The sequence below is a fragment of the Numenius arquata genome, chromosome 1 (assembly GCF_964106895.1).
Source record: "Numenius arquata chromosome 1, bNumArq3.hap1.1, whole genome shotgun sequence".
Classification (NCBI taxonomy): domain Eukaryota; kingdom Metazoa; phylum Chordata; class Aves; order Charadriiformes; family Scolopacidae; genus Numenius; species Numenius arquata.
The window spans coordinates 68,913,735-68,931,826 of record NC_133576.1 but is presented as its reverse complement, the minus strand read 5'-3'; the positions used below and the strand labels follow the sequence as shown (position 1 = coordinate 68,931,826).

Here is an 18,092-nt window from a genome sequence, read left to right as displayed (position 1 = left end):
TTTGATAGAGCTTGCATCATGGAACTGTTGCTAAATACACTCACACCTTCCCTCACAGCCTCCACAAGTGTTCCTGCATTCCTCTTTGGTGCTAAGCTCACATAGCAGTACCCATGAGTAATACTTTGTACTACCTCCAGTTGGCTAAGAGATTCTGGCCCACGCTGATGCAATTTATTGGCCTCTATTATTCATGTTTTTGTCACCTCTTGTCTAGACTAAAACAATGCAATACTCCCGGGCATAGTGCCATCAGCCTCATAAGAAATTTAGCGCTAATACAGAATTCTGCAGGAAAATGCTTCCTCCAGCAGATTCATGAAAACTGCCCCTTGTTCCCTATACTACCTAAAACACAGTATTAAGTCTTGTTCAGGGTTTCAGTTTCTATTTTAGAAGCACTTAATTGCTTCAACCCTGCATAAGGTCCACACAAGCCTCTCTGATGAAAACCATGATTAACATGTCCACGTCTGATGCAAAACAGAAATCTCCCCTGTAATCATAAAGCTCACCTTTCACGTGGGGAATTTACATGGCTTTGTGGAACACATTTCCAAAGAAAACAAGGACGCTCCCACCACTCAAGAAAAAGACACGCTGTCTCAAACAGGCCAAACCTAACACAGCATAGTGTATGCCTTTTAAGTAGCCCCCAAACCCAAACAAATTGTGTACTGCATGCATTGGGAGAGCAAGAAGGGGAAAGACCAAGCTACACATAAGGAAAGTCACAGGCATTGCTTAATGCACTAGAGGAAGGAACTTGGATTTGATGATGACAAATGCAGTACAACAATCCCTGCAGAACAGAAAAGAATGGGATAACTGCTCGTAACTGTGAAAAAAATTTAGGGAGAAAAGCTTATAATGCATCATAGAGAAAATTTATGAAGGCTATGCACAATCTGTTGATTTAGTAATTAACAGATATGCAGCAGTCCTAGATTATGCAGAAAAAATGCTTCAACAGAAAATTAAAGTTCCAAAGTGAGGAAATTTCAGACCTAAATCTGCCACTGTAGGCATAACTTTCCCCTTCTGTGTGTGTGCACGGCTGAGCCCCAGAATACAGGGCCTCTAGATGACTTCAGAGGAAAATTTGCCAAAACTTAGCATGGGAAAAAAAAAGTGTGTTACATCTTAGCCTTGTTCTTGGATATGGCTGAATGGAGCTGTTCTAACTGAAATTTCTCCCCCAGAATTCATGCCTGAGGCAAACATCTGGCATGGAAAACTTGAACCGAATAGTCAAAAGTTTTGTAAAACTATCCATGACTGAAAAAAGGATCTTATCATGGAAAGGGTCAAGCAACTGGAATAACAGGCAGTGCTACCTATCCACAGTAGAATAACGAACTTAGGCCAAAGAGCTCAGAACAAGGATATTTCCATCCTGAGCTATCTGCTTTTACAGTAGAAAATGACCTGTTAACTTCAGCTTTTGAATCTTGACGTATGGACAACAATTTTAAATCTATTTTTTCATCTAAAGTGCTACTCAGAGTCTGATTCCAAGTAACTAACTACTGTACCTGAAAAATTACTCAGATAAGTGAAGACAGACACAGGTTATCTTTGAAATAAGTAAGAAAAGGCAGACACATATTACTTGGTTTTCTTGGATATACGGCAGCCTCAGATCACTTGCCAAGTGAAAGATTTTAGAATTTTCTAATTAATGAAGTCTTCAGCAAAACCTGAGGTGCAGAGCAGGATGGCACCAGTTATAACATATGCCTCAAAAGCTCAGAGAGGAATTCAGATACTCTGGTATAAAGAGACAGAAAAGTGGCTGACAAATGAAATGATGTTGATGCACTCCCTAAAACCAGAAAGAGCTGTGGCAGACTTTTTACCATATCTGAACAAGAAGGTTTCAGCAGCAGAAAAGATAAGAGATGGTTAGAATATAAGACTGGATAATAAAGCTAACAACGGACTCGAATGAAGAATAGCTTTTATTGTTATTAATTCTGATTATAGGGAAAAAAAATCAATCAAAATGATCTATCTATACCCTTCATATACAGAATGACAAAGAAAGACCTATTTTCTGTAGAGAAAAGAATAAAATACCCTGTATAAAATATTGTATATGCATTCCGTGTCAATTTAAAAATTATATTTGTCAGAAATTTTATACTGACTACAAGAAAGCACAAACATAGCCATACATGAAAAGAATGACCAAAAAAACAATCAGTTTATTTTGTGTATTTATTTAACACTTCCGTTTGTAGTGAGATTCACTCTGCTCTCCTTAGCTTTTATATAATCTGAAATCATAACAGGAAAGCATGCACGTACTTAGATTTCTGTTAAATACATTATATTTGAAGCAGAAAGATCTGAAATTCAATACTCTAATTCAGGAGCCTGAAGTAAGCCTAATTATTTGTTGATGATACCAAGCTCATAAAAATACCCTTTCTGCACTATTTTAGTTGGCAGTACCATCATCATTCCTGCAAAGAACAAAGTACACTCTGAAATTAGTATAAATAAGTAAACGATAAATGGCCAGGAAGAAGAAAAAAATCATGAATAATCAGAATGTCACAATCAGAATTAGGAGTCCAGAAACATACTCTTCATTCTAATTCTTCTCTCCTTCTTTCCTACAATACAGAGGTAGGAAGTCACAGCTTCTCCCTGTTTAAGTTCTTTCTGTAACACTGGGATAATAATACTTCTCAAAAACCTAGTTTCTTGAAAAAGAGCGCCTTAAATGTAAGGTCTTGGTATTACTTTAAAGTAAGAGAAAAAAGAATAATCCTTGCATAATCCAAAACTTCAAAATATCTTTTTCCAGCTAGGAATCTTATGAACTCTCAAAAGCATGTTTTAGATTTTCCAGTCTATTTTGATTATTTCTCTTATTCTATCTCTCTTATTTGTAAGTTGAACTTCTGTAATGGTCTTTGAGAAAACTTCCTAAACAGTGATCACTATAGGTTATGTAGATTAAGAAACATATTTTTTTGCAAATAGGAATGCAATACTGTAGCTTTCAGTATTTCCCTGCATACAGGCAGAGTATTTGAAGAGTTAAGATCTGTTATGTCAAAAATTATAACAACAAAATGTTAGAGGAAAATAACACAAATTACAAACAAATCACAAAACAGGAAATCACTTCATAAATTTGAAAGGGTGACAAACTGACATAGGGATGACAATCCTCACATTCCTTTGTGAGAAAGACTGACGTTTTAGTGTTTCAAGAACCTGATACTTGGGAACATTCCCTCAACTGCAGTATTCATACAGCAGTGAAGATACCTTAATGAAGACACCTGTCACACAGGAGCACTGAAAAGATTCTGACAAAGATACCATAAAATATGCTGTTAGATCAGATTATGTCTCTTGTTAATGCGAAAACCAGCACTTCTGTTTACATTTGTTTCTCAGCACATGTATTTCCAGGTATTCAATCAGACACTAATCTGGCTGTATGCTTAAAACTGGTATTTTACATATATACTTCAAACACACATAGCAATTGTGATACCAGTGGCACTATTCAATTTGGTTAAATTAGCCATGTGCTCAAGCAATTTACTAGATCAGGAGTGAAAGCCAGAAGCTTTAACTGTCTTGATAACATACTGTAGAGGTTACAGAACACTTTGATAAGATCGTCATTGCCAGCTGAATACAGACATCAAATTATAATAATCTGAAAACAGCTATTATGGAGTCTCCTGAGTGGATACATGCAATTTCTTTTGGTTTTCTTTTTGATTTAAGATTACAGTGGTTTTTATATCTTCTTCAGATTGCCCAAAGTACAACTATTAGATAGAAAACAAGATCATGAGCTCACCGTTATCATCATGGGAATACTCTATTCCAGAAACAGTGCATCTTCGGAAAACCATCTTGTTTTCAGTAAGTGTCCCAGTCTTGTCTGAAAAGATAAACTGCACCTGACCTAAGTCTTCCGTTATATTTAAAGCTCGGCACTGCAGCTGAGAGTCTGTTTCTTCATCATATAAATCTTTATCTTGATGAATAAAGTATACTTGGCAGATTTTAACTATTTCAATGGATACATACAAAGAAATTGGAATCATAACCTAGAATATACCAAAAAAAAAAAAGAGAATTAGGAGAAAACAGAAGCAATGATACATTGAATTACTAAAATCCAGTAAGACTAGAATGTCAAGAGGCTACGTACTTTAAGCATGTACTGTAAAGTTATTGGCTTGTTTGAAAAGAGTTCATTTACTGTGTTAGATGAGGAAAACCTATGGTGAATTGCAGAGCTGAAATACATTATTGTGTCTAGAAGGGCGATTACCAAAACTTGGACAGAAGCAAATAATTTTTTGGCTAATAAGGTGAGCTTGAAACTAGATGGGAAAGAAAAACGAAAAAAAAAAAACAAAACCCCAAACAGACAGTAAAGTCAGAATCCTGTAGAAGTGAAAGACTGGGATAAATTTATTCTGCATAAATAACAGATGGTTTACAAATTCACTTTGCAGAAATAGGAGAAACAAAATGAGAAGTGTAAACGTCTCCACAGGAATAATCTCTTTTGGCCTTGGTTTTTGTAATGCAGATTATATGAATGAAGAACACTTTTTATAATTGCTGAAGAAAGAGATGTGAGAAGAAGTTTCTCCAGAAAAGATTTTCAACTATTTCTTAAGAATTGTCAAAACTCCACGCAATACCTAATTTGTACCTGAATTTTTCCCTGCAGATGTTTTTCAGGACAAAAATTCCCTCCTGCATACATTTTTCAGGTTCCTGAATTAGGTATGAGGGATAAATTATAGCCTGTATATAAGTGGCAAATTTGGCTATTTAAACAAAAACTACAATTAAAGGTTGGTGTTTAAAGAATTCTGTGGTAAATTTTTTTTAACCAATATCATAACCCAATACTTTACCGTAAAAAGTAATTTAACTCATCCTTTTTAATTCCTTTTTTATAAAGGAGTTGCTGCCTCCAGTAACACAACCTCTTCTAGTGAGGCAACGGGCATACTTTCCCATGTCCCAGTGACATGAGTCTCTGTTACTTCTCTTAACTTACCATCACCTTCACCACTCAATAAATTTCTCTTCATGACCAAAAAACTTTTACCAGAGTATGTTACCTAGCTGAGATATGGAGTTGTTAAGAGCAATAGCTTTGGACAGCAGTTAAAAAAGTATACAACTTCTGTTCATACCAGGACACTGTACCTGAAGTGGCACCCACAGTCTTTGAGGTGTTCCACAGTGGGTGGATATGAAGCATAAAGCTTGTTTTCTCCCAGCAGGGCCCACTGCATCCTATCTCTTCCTACTTTTTAAAAACAAAATAAAATAAGATACCTGAGCCTTCTGGAGAAGGTTCTCCGATAACTGTCTTCTCCAACAGCAAGGGAGCTCTGACAGTTTACTATGTGCATCAGTTTGTTTATTTTTCAGAGAAGTTATCATCTTTTTACCACTGGCAAGACCACTTCTTTTATTTAATTTAGTTTTCTGATTATATATTATCACATTCCCTATAGCTAAAATTTAATTCTAAAGTGACTAAATGTACTTCTTTTTAGTGCTTGATACTACACATACTGCATATTTATAGCTTTGTTACAGTAAACTCTGAACAGAGGTGACAGCATGTACAACTTGATTACCTGGAAAACTATGATCACTGTCAGAAATAAATATACTGAAGCTAAAACAGGAGACAAATATTTGCCATCAGGCCCTGGAACATCAAAAATTGGTTTATTCTTCTCACCATATTGCCATACCCATAGGCCATGACCTGCAGAAGAGTTGAAAGAGAGAAAAATGAAAATTACCTCCAAAGAGAAGTGCTTATGGTACGAATGTTGTTAGACTTGAGTTATATGGGAAAATGGTATTTGTTTTCAACTATTCTGCATGACTTTTGAAAAAATCCCCCAAACCATGTTTTTTTCTGCCTTGGGCTTTGGGGTTTGAGAAAGGTGTTTGTCTGGCCTTAAGGACAGCATACAAGAGTTATGTGAAATAACTTTATCCAAATAAAGTGAGCTGGCCAGTCTAAATTAGCAATTTAGGCTTTTTCTGTAATCAGCAGAGAAAACTAGACTTCTTCAGAAAGGGATTCATTTCAGTGATATTTGATGTGTTAAAATGAAAGAACTCCATTGACTGCACTAGGTATATCATTAGCCAGCTACCACTAAGCTAGTTTCAGCTGGATGAAGTCAGAACAGGCTTTAATCTCTGAAATAACAGTATCAGCAGTCAAGAGCATGGAAACTGAGTTAGTTCCTCAGTTGAACAGAAGTCAAGTTCTTAGTTGAACAGAAGAAACTCTAAGCCTTGTTCAAACCCTTTTCTAATTGATTGTGTTGATAACTAAATAAAGATTATTATTATTTTGGGAAAATGACATTCTTGTTAAAGAGACAGAAAGTGGCCTTTTTAAGTAGAGCGCTAGGATCTGCAGTCCTAAAAGACCTAAACTGGTACGCCTGATGTTTTTAAGGTTAAAAAAAAGGAAGAATTCCCCCACAATAAGAAGCATTCAAACTATCTTCACTATATGTCGGAAATCAGAAAAAAATGACAAAGGCTACTTTAAAAGTAATCTTTTGTAAGCCACATTCTGACAAGGTCCTTTATATCTTGATACCTAAAACCAGCACTGAACTCTTGAAAAATAAAAACAGTATTTAAGCCAAGTGAGCGAATTATTTTGTCCCTGTACTACCAACATGAGCATACCACCTTACTGATGTCTTTACTGATGTCTTTATTTTTATTCTTGAGAGCAAAAATTGGAAGCGTCACACTGAGAACAACCTACATCAAGACTTGTTTTACAAATATCCTCACTCAGATTTTCAAAAGAATTAGTTAAGTGCTGTACCTCCACTTATACTTTCTCAACAGAAGGTACAAAAATTGCCTGACTCTTACAAAACACAGCTTTGCATGTCTTCAAGCACCAGGCACCTCTGGTTTCCAAGGGCTCAAGCACATTTCTTTTCAGCGGTTTTTGGTTGTCACCACCTCCAGCAGTTTGCTCTGGCCCTCTGCTGGTGGTTTCTAGCCCTGTAGCAGAAGTGACAGAAGGGAAGGTGTATGTGTCACCTACTGTGGGCCACCTCCTCCCGTTCACATTCATGCATCTCAGGAGCTTCAGCTGATCTGAAGCCACTGCAGTGCACATCCTGCTGCCGCTGCTTTGGGGGCAACACCTGGGATGCAATGGCCAAGGGGACAGCTACAAGAGTGACTCCCTATAATTAAGCCTTCCACAGCACTTCAGCCCCTGAGGACTGGGCTCCCCAACACTGAGACAGTATAAAACAGTGTCATGAACTCAGTGGAAACAAATATGCTGGCTGATTCACAGCTGGAAAAACTCATCTTTAAGCAGCATTTAACAATACCTGGAAAAAGGCGCACATAGATGTATTAAAATGGCATAAGACTGTTATTAAACTACATCATGGTTGTTAGGAAACATTCCAGTGTTTATGCCGTATGACTCACACACAAACATTACAGAACACACAAACATTAAGGATATGGAATTCATATGCCATGTACAAAGAATCATTTTGGGTGCCAAACGTAAAACTCAATTCATTCTCACAAGTGAGCGGAAAAACAGCCTGAAGAGTCCTAGCCTGAACCTCAGCATTTTCTTAAACACTCCATGAAGTCGAGAGAGCCTTCTACTTGGATTTATGCAGATTTAGACTTTTATTTATTTCTTCTTTGTTAAAGCTGCAGCCTTAGGGACAGTGCGTCAATGTTGTACGCTGTGCCCTTGATTTAGTAAATAGTACTGGGGAATAGCATTGTGCTAATTGTGTTTATTCTGTGCTCACAAATTACTTTGTTGACTGATTAATGGCATGTTACACTCTGCCACCTGTAATTTTGAGCGGACTACATATAAAGTGGCTTCTTTTGCACTTGACATTTTTGGATGCTATCAAGGGTGGTAGAATCTAAGCCTTTAGATTTCTGGTACTAATAGCATATATTTGATTGAAGCTATTGAGATGAGGTTAGGTATCAAGAGATCTTGATTTCAAAGAAGAAAACACACCAAAAATTAGCTAATATGGAGGCAGCTGTATGGACTTCATGTTTTGGCAGATACATAAATCTTTGATAAAGCTAAGCACAGGAATCCCAGAAGAGTCTGATACTTAAGTTTCTACTTTTAAAGCGCACTTACCGATGGCAGAAAACAGACACATGATTAGAAGTATGAGGACACACCAAAGGACATCGGCATTCATCTGTCTTTCAAGCTTACTGCGTTTGTAGCGGGGTCCATTATTATTTAATAAAGCTTTGGTCTCATGCCCTGCAGAAGCAATTCATCAAATGATGTAATATGCATTTTTGTTATTATTTTAAGGAACCTACAAAAAGGCGGTGTGTCTAGTCAGATAGAAAAACAGCCTTTACCTGCATAGATTACTATTCCTGCAACTTCTTCTGTATTTCTAATGGTACATCCACGTAACAAAAGATTTTCTTTGAACAGTCCATCCTTTTTTCCATTTTTATGTACACTACAGAAAATTTAAAAACAGAACAAAGCACAGCATGTCAAAACATTATGCTTGTTAAATCATACTACTCTGTAATATAACAAGCCCAGGAAACATCTTCAAAGTTTAAGAAGTTTTGTCAACCTGATGGTGAAATATTTCCTTAGATCTTCCTCCTGGGAAGATTCTCTGGCAGACCTACCCAAGAATCCCAAACATGCAGCAGCCCAGCTGGAGCAGTACCAGTTGCTGTTGGATATACAAATGTACTGGAAAAATGCTCACTAGAGATATGCAGGCCAAACCTACAGCATGTGTGCAGACTGTCTAATGCTTTGAAAATGCATTGGACTTTCTGTGCACCTGCAAATTGACTGTGCAATCCCAGTTAATCCAGTCCACCTAAGAGCAGCTGTGCAGTGCATATAATTAATCCACTATGCTCATTTATCAAAGAAATCCTAGAGAGAAATATGGTGAAATTGGTAAAGGACTATGCTTCAGAAGCAGTGATATAAAGGAAGATGTGCCAGGGATAACATGCATCAGTTCAGTGAAAAAGAAAGGAAAAAAAATTCCATGTGTTCACCAGTGAGAACAAGAGAAATTCCTTTCAGAAGTATCTCACTGACTCTCTAAGAAAGACGAAATGGCCTGTGCCCTAATGATTCCTGTCGACTAGCACCAAAACACATGAGAAAAATGGAACAGAGTAACATTTCCATTACAACTCATTGTCTGCTGTGTATAGACTGACTCAAATTTCAGCTGACAGAGAAATACACAAAACAGCCATATGAGAATTAACAGTCACCAGGGAAATGCTAAACAATAATAACAACAATTAAAAAATAGCATTAGAATGTTTTATTAGGTAAAAAAGACAAACCAAATAATGATTTCAAATCTTTTCTAAATGAATAAAATTTAATTTAATTTAATCAACTGCAGTATCCCAATGCCTCAGAGAAGATTAAAGCAAAGTCTGGAATGTTTAAATGTTCTGCCTTCACTTTCAGAGCATCAAAACCATCTCTCTTCCAAAGTCTTAAAAAACGGACTGCAATAAAAAAGCAGTAAAAGCTGGGAGTTCAAGAGAAATCCTGGAAAAGCACATATGCTATGCTAAAATTAACATTGTGCTGTTGCAATGTTGAATTTTATGGCTACCTGGATTTGAACATTTAGAATTCTGTATCCCCCGAAATCTGCAAACTGTCTTTTATAAAAAGGTGGAGTTCTTTTTATATGCTTCCTATTTTCTAAGCCTTCACACCTGGGTGAGATCTTTATGCTTTTCTCTGATTGTTAGAATCTTTTCTTTTTTCTAAATGAGGACCAGAATTCTAACTTTAGCACATCCTTCTAGATCTCAGGCCTGAAGAATTTATCAAATATTCTGAGATCTGCAAGAAAAAAAAGGTTCACATTGGTGAATCCTTTGTATTCTTCCCCAGTCCCATAGGACTATTTTCAGATTATGCTGTTATGCTGGTTATGCTACGTAGCCTCTAGTCAATGTTCTTAGTAAGTAGAATATACCTATAAATAATATACATACATATATTCATACATACATATATATATATATAGACACATACACACAGTCCTTTTTAGTTCAGTATAAAATCCACTTCCTGCTCAAAAATAGAAATCAAAAGCATTGGTGTTTCAACAGGTATGCTTAGCTTTTCACTGTAGGGATGGAAAAAAGTGGTGGGTTTTTCACCTGAGGTAGCAGTGATAACATCTGCCTAGAGATGATTAAAGACCAGAAACAAATGGAGAAGAGAAGCAGCAGATAACATCAGGTTTACAATTCTGATACAAAAATGAAGTTGTTTTTTTCATCAGGAGAGAACTTCCCCTGCTCAGCCCATCCTCCCTATCAGCCTCAGATACAAGAACAGAGGGTTGGCTTCTGCCCTTTTCAGCAAACCTCTTTAACCCACTGCCTCTCCTTTTGCCAAATGAGCTTCAAAAACTGGGGCCTGCCCAACAGCCCTCTTGCGCTATGCCAACAGGTGTAAGCACCGATGGCCAGCTGGAGAATTACCCAAATTTGGCTGGGCTTGAACTATGGGAAATAATTCCTTAATGATTCCGTACTGTAGAAATTACAATACTATCAGGATTCTGCCATTTGTCGGCTTTTTAGGGCTGAATTTTACATTAGCCTTTCTCGTAAATCATGAAGATGTTAGTTTGAATTTCCAATGAATTCTTCAAACAATAATGATTCCTGTTAATAAATTGGGCTTTTTAAAGATAAACCTAATTAAGAAGTAATTGCTCTGCCTTATGATTTTATAGCCTTCATCAATTTTTTACACTTCACAGTAACAGTGGACTGTGACACGTATATTGCACATGGCAACCTTTATATACAATTACTTGCATATTTTTTTCTATACAACTATATATTTGTTCTTACTATCTTAGCTTACACAACTGCTCCAAAGCAATGGTGCAACATCTGAAGTTAACCTGTAGGTGCCAAGACCCCAATCTACTGCCCTCACCCACCAACTGTTCCCTCACCACAACTTATCCTTATATGCGTTTGATACTGCTTTTTACTTTTCCATATCCTAACAAAGTCAATCAACTCACCTGTTGCTCACCAGACCTTTCAAAAACATGAATGAAATCAGAATCTGGGAAAAAGAAGCTGGCAGGGGCTGGAGAAAACTCACTGTTTCCTCCTTGTCTGCACTCACTCCCAGTGACTCGCTAACAGAACATACATGTAAGACAATTGGGCACTGATGATAAAAGGAAGAAAAAATTACAGACATAAAAGTCTGGATTAAAAAATAACGAAAACTAGAGTTAGATAATACTGCTCACTTTGATAACAAACCTGCCAATGCTATAACTTTATGTCTGGGTGGAGAAATGGCTGAGACCTCATTTCTAGCCCTGCGAAGTTATAAACCTTAAGCTTGTTACAGAAGTTGAACAGTCTGTTTTTCTCCATCCTGGATTTAGATCAGTATAACTTTGGGAGTCAAAGAAGGAAACTTTTCTCTGTCAGTATTTAAAACAGTGGCCAGCTGAACAGACGTCTGGAACATGAAGGCAAGCCCATGACTGCAGGTGCAATGCTCTTTTTCTCTGCAATTTCTCTCATGGATGACACCACAAATATGCAGTATCTAAGCATCTAAAATACACATGCACCACAAATTAAGAGAATTGGGCAGAGCAGATGCAGTTACCTACTACTTCGCTACAGCACTCTGAAAGTGCTTGTGTAGAAATACGCCTCCTGATTTAATACAGAAACGCAAAAATAAGCCTGATGGTAGCTCACTTTAGCCTTCTATTATATTTTTCCTTGTTGTGTGTTTACCAGCATTAAATACCAAGGTGATGTATCAGAACTGTATTCAGAAGAGAGTATTTTCTTTCACTCTCTGTTTTCTCAAGTGTCTTACAAAGCAAATGGTAGAGCTGGCATTACTTTCCAAGGCTTGACACTCCCAAAGAAAATATTCACAGAATCACAGAAAACATACTCTTAGTGCACATCATCAGTCAGAATCTTCCTGACTCCCAATTCTGATGAAATTTAGTCTAGGGGTTTTTTTTCCAGGAGAGGTGGTGTCACTATAGCACATTAAAGAGACAATTCTGTATAGATTTATAATTTTTTTCCTTAAAAAAAATGTAACATGATTTTGTATTAATTTGGTTTTGTTATTTTATGACAAAAAAAATGTTATGGTCTCTTCTCACAAGCAAATAGCGATAGAACAAGAGGGAATGGATTCAAGCTGCAACAGGGTAGGTTTAGACTGGACATTAGGAAGAAATTCTTCACAGAAAGAGTGGTCAGACACTGGAACAGGCTGCCAGGGAGGTGGTTGAGTCACCATCCTTGGATGAGTTTAAGAGTCGCTTAGATGTGGTGTTGGGGGATATGGTGTAGGGAAGAACTTTGTAGAGTAGGGTAGATGGTTGGACTTGATGATCCCAAGGGTCTTTTCCAATCTGAATGATTCTATGATTCTATGACAAGCTTTAAAATAGAAATACACACATTCCTTGCTTTACTTATTTTGGTATTATCAGATAAAGTTTTCTGTTCTTGTCTAATAATAGAATTTTTACTTTCAGAGAAAAGCTGGGAAGCAAGAATGCTAACTACTATTTCTCCTTTTCCCTTGCCCACAGTTTTTAAAGCAAATTTTGTTATTTTTGGAACCTGGCATGGGATGTTTGAATGTTTGCCATGCATAGTGTACATAATCTGGATAGAAGGCATGGGGCATGTTAGGTTTTATTCTATTCTTTTTACACAGAGTTCTTCTAGGGGAAATAAAAATGAGGAAATATGTTTGGGACATCTGAGGATGCAGAAACTGCAAAACAGCATTAAAGCGAGCAACTGAGTAAAACTGGTAGTCTGCCTGCCTGTCTGCACACCTAGAGTGTGTTCAATGCAGACTGTGCCAATATAACTGAAGAAGTCATATGTAGTAATGTGCACACTACACTTTTGCAGCTATGGGATAGGGCCAGGCCTGCCTCAATGCATTTAGCAATATTTTTGTGTTTTTTTATTATCATGTCTCCCTTTAACTTGGCCTGCCAATGCTACATTGTTTACCTACAGTGATCAGATTTTAGAATAACTGTGGGGAACAGAATTTTCACGTTTACAACACACACTCAAATATTTCTATTCCCTGTAAGATTTTTCAGCACAGACACTGGAACCAAAGGAGCCCTTCATATTTCAAATAATAAAAAACAGTCTTAATCAAAACTGGAAACCTACTAAGCGGTCAAAACTTCAAGTAAACTTTGACATTAATGTCTCAGCACAGCTTTTACACACGGATCTCTTGAAAATCTATTATTTCATAGCATCCCTATTTAAATATCTCAGTAACATTTTTTTTCTGTTGAGCTATTACCAGCTGGGAGCTATCTGAACCTTTCTTTCAAGCAGTGACTACTGGTAAGATTTTGAACAAGAGTTAAGATCTGAGTTTGACATGGCAATGACATGTTGCAATTCAGATGTGCTAATTACTATTCATCTTGCTAATGTGTGATTTGAAATAGACCCATGATTTCATTATATTAATGAAGGAAATCTAAAATGAGGGGGAAAAAAGCCTTTTCCCATGATAAAGTAGGAAACTGAGAGTTTATTTGTTGATCCTGCTCTTTAATTCAAATGCCCCATGATCCTTTAGTTGTAAATCTCTTGCAGCATAGCTGGTAAGACCTGGAAATCAATCGATGCTTTCTGCCAGATTCAAAACTGATGTCTTGGCTTTCTTCTGTGTCAAAATATATTCACATCACTTGTGAAACATTAAAATATAAAGGAGAATCAATATTGAACAACAGTTTCCAAAAGGTACTACCATGTTTTCTGCTACATAATTCAAATGTTTCTGTGACTTACATGCTACAGACATTTTCTACATGGAGTACATAAGTAAATATATAATGAAAGACAAATTTATGCATATCTGCTACAGTATTCAACCTCTGCTCCATATTTTGGAGACTAAGATTCTTACACATGAAGTGTGCTATAAAAGCTGTCAAACTTTCCATTTCCATATCTGGAAATGTCATTTCTGGAGTAGAGAAAGCTCTCTATTAATGTAGACATTTACACACCCTCATGCAGTTATGTCTAATACTGAACTTTTATCTTTAAATGAACTATAGGCCTTTGTGCTGCTAAATAAAGGAACACATTTTCCCACACTACGACTCAATGTAGTTTCAAAAAAACTGTCCTGATTTACACCAGTTGGCAGTACATCCTACACGATCTGTGACATCTGAGAGTAGTAACTGAGGTGGTAAATAGCATCACTATAAAAAAGTCCCCAAGCTCCAGCAGTTTACCTTGTGCCATTTACCCAATTCAATACTGCTTACCGCTCCTAATCAATATGGGTGATAAATCATTGCATTTTAAATAGCATTAGTGTCTACTTAACTCTCTTCATTAAAAATTTAGACAAAAATTAAATATCCCGGGCTCTCACTCTCCATGTGGTTACAGACTATAGAAAAATGTCATGCAAGAGTGCACGTCCAAAGTCACCACTATCAGCATGCCTACACACTACAGTCCTGGCTATGTTTGAAGCAAAGTGCTAAAACATTTGCTTTTGAGCAGGGCTGTTTGGACAGAGATGAGCACCCTGTTGATGCAGTTCTGTTTTTCTTAGAATTAAGTCAAGTGGCCATAGGTGATTCTGCGTGGTAATGTACAGGCGCAGCCATCGTGTGAGCCAATTGTTTTATTTTGTCTGAATGAGAGGAAAGGAATGCTGCCATAGCTGGAGAAATATCAGTTTAGCCTTCGGATTTTCCTCAATTACACTTATATTAAAAGAAAGATCAAACAGACCCATATTCATAAATGCAGTGTACAACAGATTGTGTTTGTTTGTTGGCTCTCTTGAACTGGTTTTCTATTTCGTCCCATTTCCAGATGGGCTTTTTTGATCCATGGAGGGAAGGAAAGGGAGAAGGGTGTCTGTACTACAGTGCTTCATGCATTCATTTCTGGAGTGTAAACTGATCAAAGCCAACAACTAAATCCACCCTAAGGAATGGAAACGTGAGGCTCCCATCTGACTCTGAAGTGAGGATCCTCTAAAAGAGCCTTAAAGATGCAGCCCTATTTAGATGTGATGATGGTGCAACTTACAGAACACAGTCTAAAAGAAACTAGCATTTATTTTATTCCATATTAGAGAAAAGGAGTGTATACTGAAGGATATTATATGAAATACTCACATGTAACCTCGAAACCTACTTAAGTCATTGTTTGGCTTCTCACATTCAATGACACTGGTGAACTTCAAGGGGTCAAATTCTGAGTCCTGGAATAATAAAAGTGTTAATTACTTAGGGCAAAGACTTGCAAATTGTAGCCAAAATTGCTTTATTTTCCAGCTTTCATAATATATTAAAGCCCAGCTTTTTTCAAAGGCAATCAAAGGAATGACACTGACCACTGGCACTGAAAATCAAAGGAACCTGGGCACCAAAATTCCTTAGATGCGCTTCAAAATCTCCTTTCCAGAGATGACTTTTTTTCTGCAAGTGGAAGAATGTGAGTTTCTAAAAGCATTAGAGAAAAGATGCTGAACCCAGAAGTTAAATGAATTTGGTCTGGAGTAGAAAAATGAAATTTATCTGGGAAGGCTCAGAATATTCAATAGTATTACTATATTTCACGTTCAGTGAAGCTACTGAAAATCTGGGATGACATAAGTCAATATACTGCCAATTATGAAAAAGCTAATAAGAGCCTTTGAAATATTAGCAACACTTCTTAATTGCTTTATGCCAACACAGATAAATTAATCTACTACAGTAAATTACACACATATAGCAGAATAACTTTTTCCTAATTGACACTTAAAAACTTTCTTGATTCTCTAGCTCATTAGCCTAAAGATGGTATTTTTGCTGACTCTGTATGTTTACCTGCAGTTAGCATGTTGTTGTGTCTGAGGAAAAACATCCTATCACAGCATAATTACTTGATTTTGTTAAATAAAAAATAAAGGTTCTCCCTTCTTTGCCAGACCAAACAAACTACACAGTGAAATCAGAAGTACCTGGTCCTGGTGCTGCTGAGAAGGCTGTCTCTATCAATGAGGACTACTTTTAGAAAACCTCTTTGCACACCATTTGAATGAAAGAACAAATTGTGAATTATAATTTTATTAAGTTTTCAACTGTAATAACATGGCAAATATTATGTTTTATAATGGTTTTGCTGACCAGCTGCAGACCCCAACCACTGCTTTTTAGAACACATTATGGGAATAGTTGACTGAGAATCAGTAACCAGAGGACAGACAATCTTACTGCCAGCTTCTCTGAAACACACAGGTATGTCTGTTTTTTTAATATTGACTCTGCTCAGAAGAGGTGAAAGAAACTAGATTTTAAATAAGAGATAAAAGAAAATAGCAGACATGTCAGCATTGCCATCAACTCCTTCCTTCATTTTTCTACCAGTTATACCTGAAAGAAGACAGACTTACAATATATAGGAGAAAATTCAAACCACCCACGCCTGACACTTTTGGAAACCCTCCCTGTATTTTCAAGAAACAAGAGATGATAAAGAGAACCGTGAAGATGGGCTGTCACTTAGAGACAGCTATAGCCCAGTGGAGGAAAGAATCACTTTTATATGCAGAATTCAGCTTGTAAACAAGGGGGGTGGGGGAAAGGAGTGAAACCAAAGGACAGCTCTGAGTAAAGAAGAAAATTGCTATGCTAAGAATCAGACACTCTAAATTACATCAAAGTTGGCAGTTAAATACCCGAGCCTTGCAAAGAAATCCAGCTGATTGTCTCAGCATCAAATACTGTTGGTATTTAAGCTCATTAGATATTTATCCTGGTCAGCCTTATGTTTCTCTAGGTGACTGAAGTTTGATGCTGGGAATGCTTGGATGTACCTAGTTCTACAGAGGCACATAAAACATCATTAGGCTGTAGAATGGGGCAGATATTCTGAAGCCACATGTTCACCCCCTTTGACCCTTGTTCCTCAGCTGCTCACTATAAACAGGTGCAGACACCAGCAGTTACAAGGAAGGAATCACTGGCCAGGACAGACATCACGAAGCTTTCAGGCCTTGACATCTGAAATCTGTTACTACAGCTCCTATATTGTACATTCTGCCTGTGTCCTTGCCTCCAGCAGTCAAAGGCTGATGTTACAGAGACCCTACATGAGCAGCCAGTGCTACCCAGCAGCTGGCTTTACTTGAGCTTGATGGAGAAGGCGAAGTTCTCTCAAGTAACACAAAGCTTGTTGTGCTGGGGAAGCCTGTGCTGTCTATGTAACACCTGCCCTGCTGCTCCAGAACATGACCTTTTCCTCCTTGCCTTTGTATGTTCCTTGGCAGGGAAAAAAAAAAAAAAAAAAAAAGGTACAGGAAAAATAATCTACAAACGTTGCTCAAGGTGTTTCAATAATATACTATCCATCTGCCTAAGGACTGTGAAGAAGAGTCACTACTGTAGCTGCAATTAAATTTGTAAATTGGAGAGAAAAGACTGGAAAGGGAAACATTTCTTGTGTTTTTATTATAACATACTATATATAACACAGTTAATTTAGCACAAATTTTTATTCAGTAGTCTTGAAAAAAGGAAAGGAAGAAATCTTAACATCTTTGAGGAATACCCCTGAGGGAATTGTAGAGACATGTAATAATAAAACCCAATGTAATCAAATGCAGGTTTTCTATGGCTGCTGAACTCGGCGGAGAGCGCATGGTTTCAGTGCTGTACAGACGCAGCAACTTCTAGAGCAACTAGAAGTTTGCAGACTGAATCCCCTTTCTGCTAAGAAAGGCTGGTAGCAAATCCAGCGACTTTACAAATAAGAAAAAAAAAATCTACTTAAAAACTAGAGCTAAAATCTTCACACACACAAAAAGATCTTGTCAAGATCAGAGAGGACTAAACGTACTCAACTTCTCCATTGCTACCATGCAACATACGTCTTTCTTCCTCTGTTGTTTGTTGGATTCTTTTCATTTATGACTC

General features: G+C 37.1%; 1 protein-coding gene across 1 annotated transcript in view; it reads right to left on the bottom strand.

Moving 5' to 3' along the window:
• ATP10A (ATPase phospholipid transporting 10A (putative)) overlaps positions 1 to 18,092 on the bottom strand; it is a 120,458-nt gene that overhangs the window by 39,603 nt on the left and 62,763 nt on the right. The window contains exons 3-7 of the mRNA XM_074151349.1: positions 15,309 to 15,394; positions 8,440 to 8,546; positions 8,204 to 8,335; positions 5,649 to 5,782; positions 3,833 to 4,085 (exon numbers count right to left, since the gene is read on the bottom strand). Of these exons, the coding sequence (XP_074007450.1) occupies positions 3,833 to 4,085; positions 5,649 to 5,782; positions 8,204 to 8,335; positions 8,440 to 8,546; positions 15,309 to 15,394 (712 nt within the window). The remainder of the gene's footprint in view (positions 1 to 3,832; positions 4,086 to 5,648; positions 5,783 to 8,203; positions 8,336 to 8,439; positions 8,547 to 15,308; positions 15,395 to 18,092) is intronic.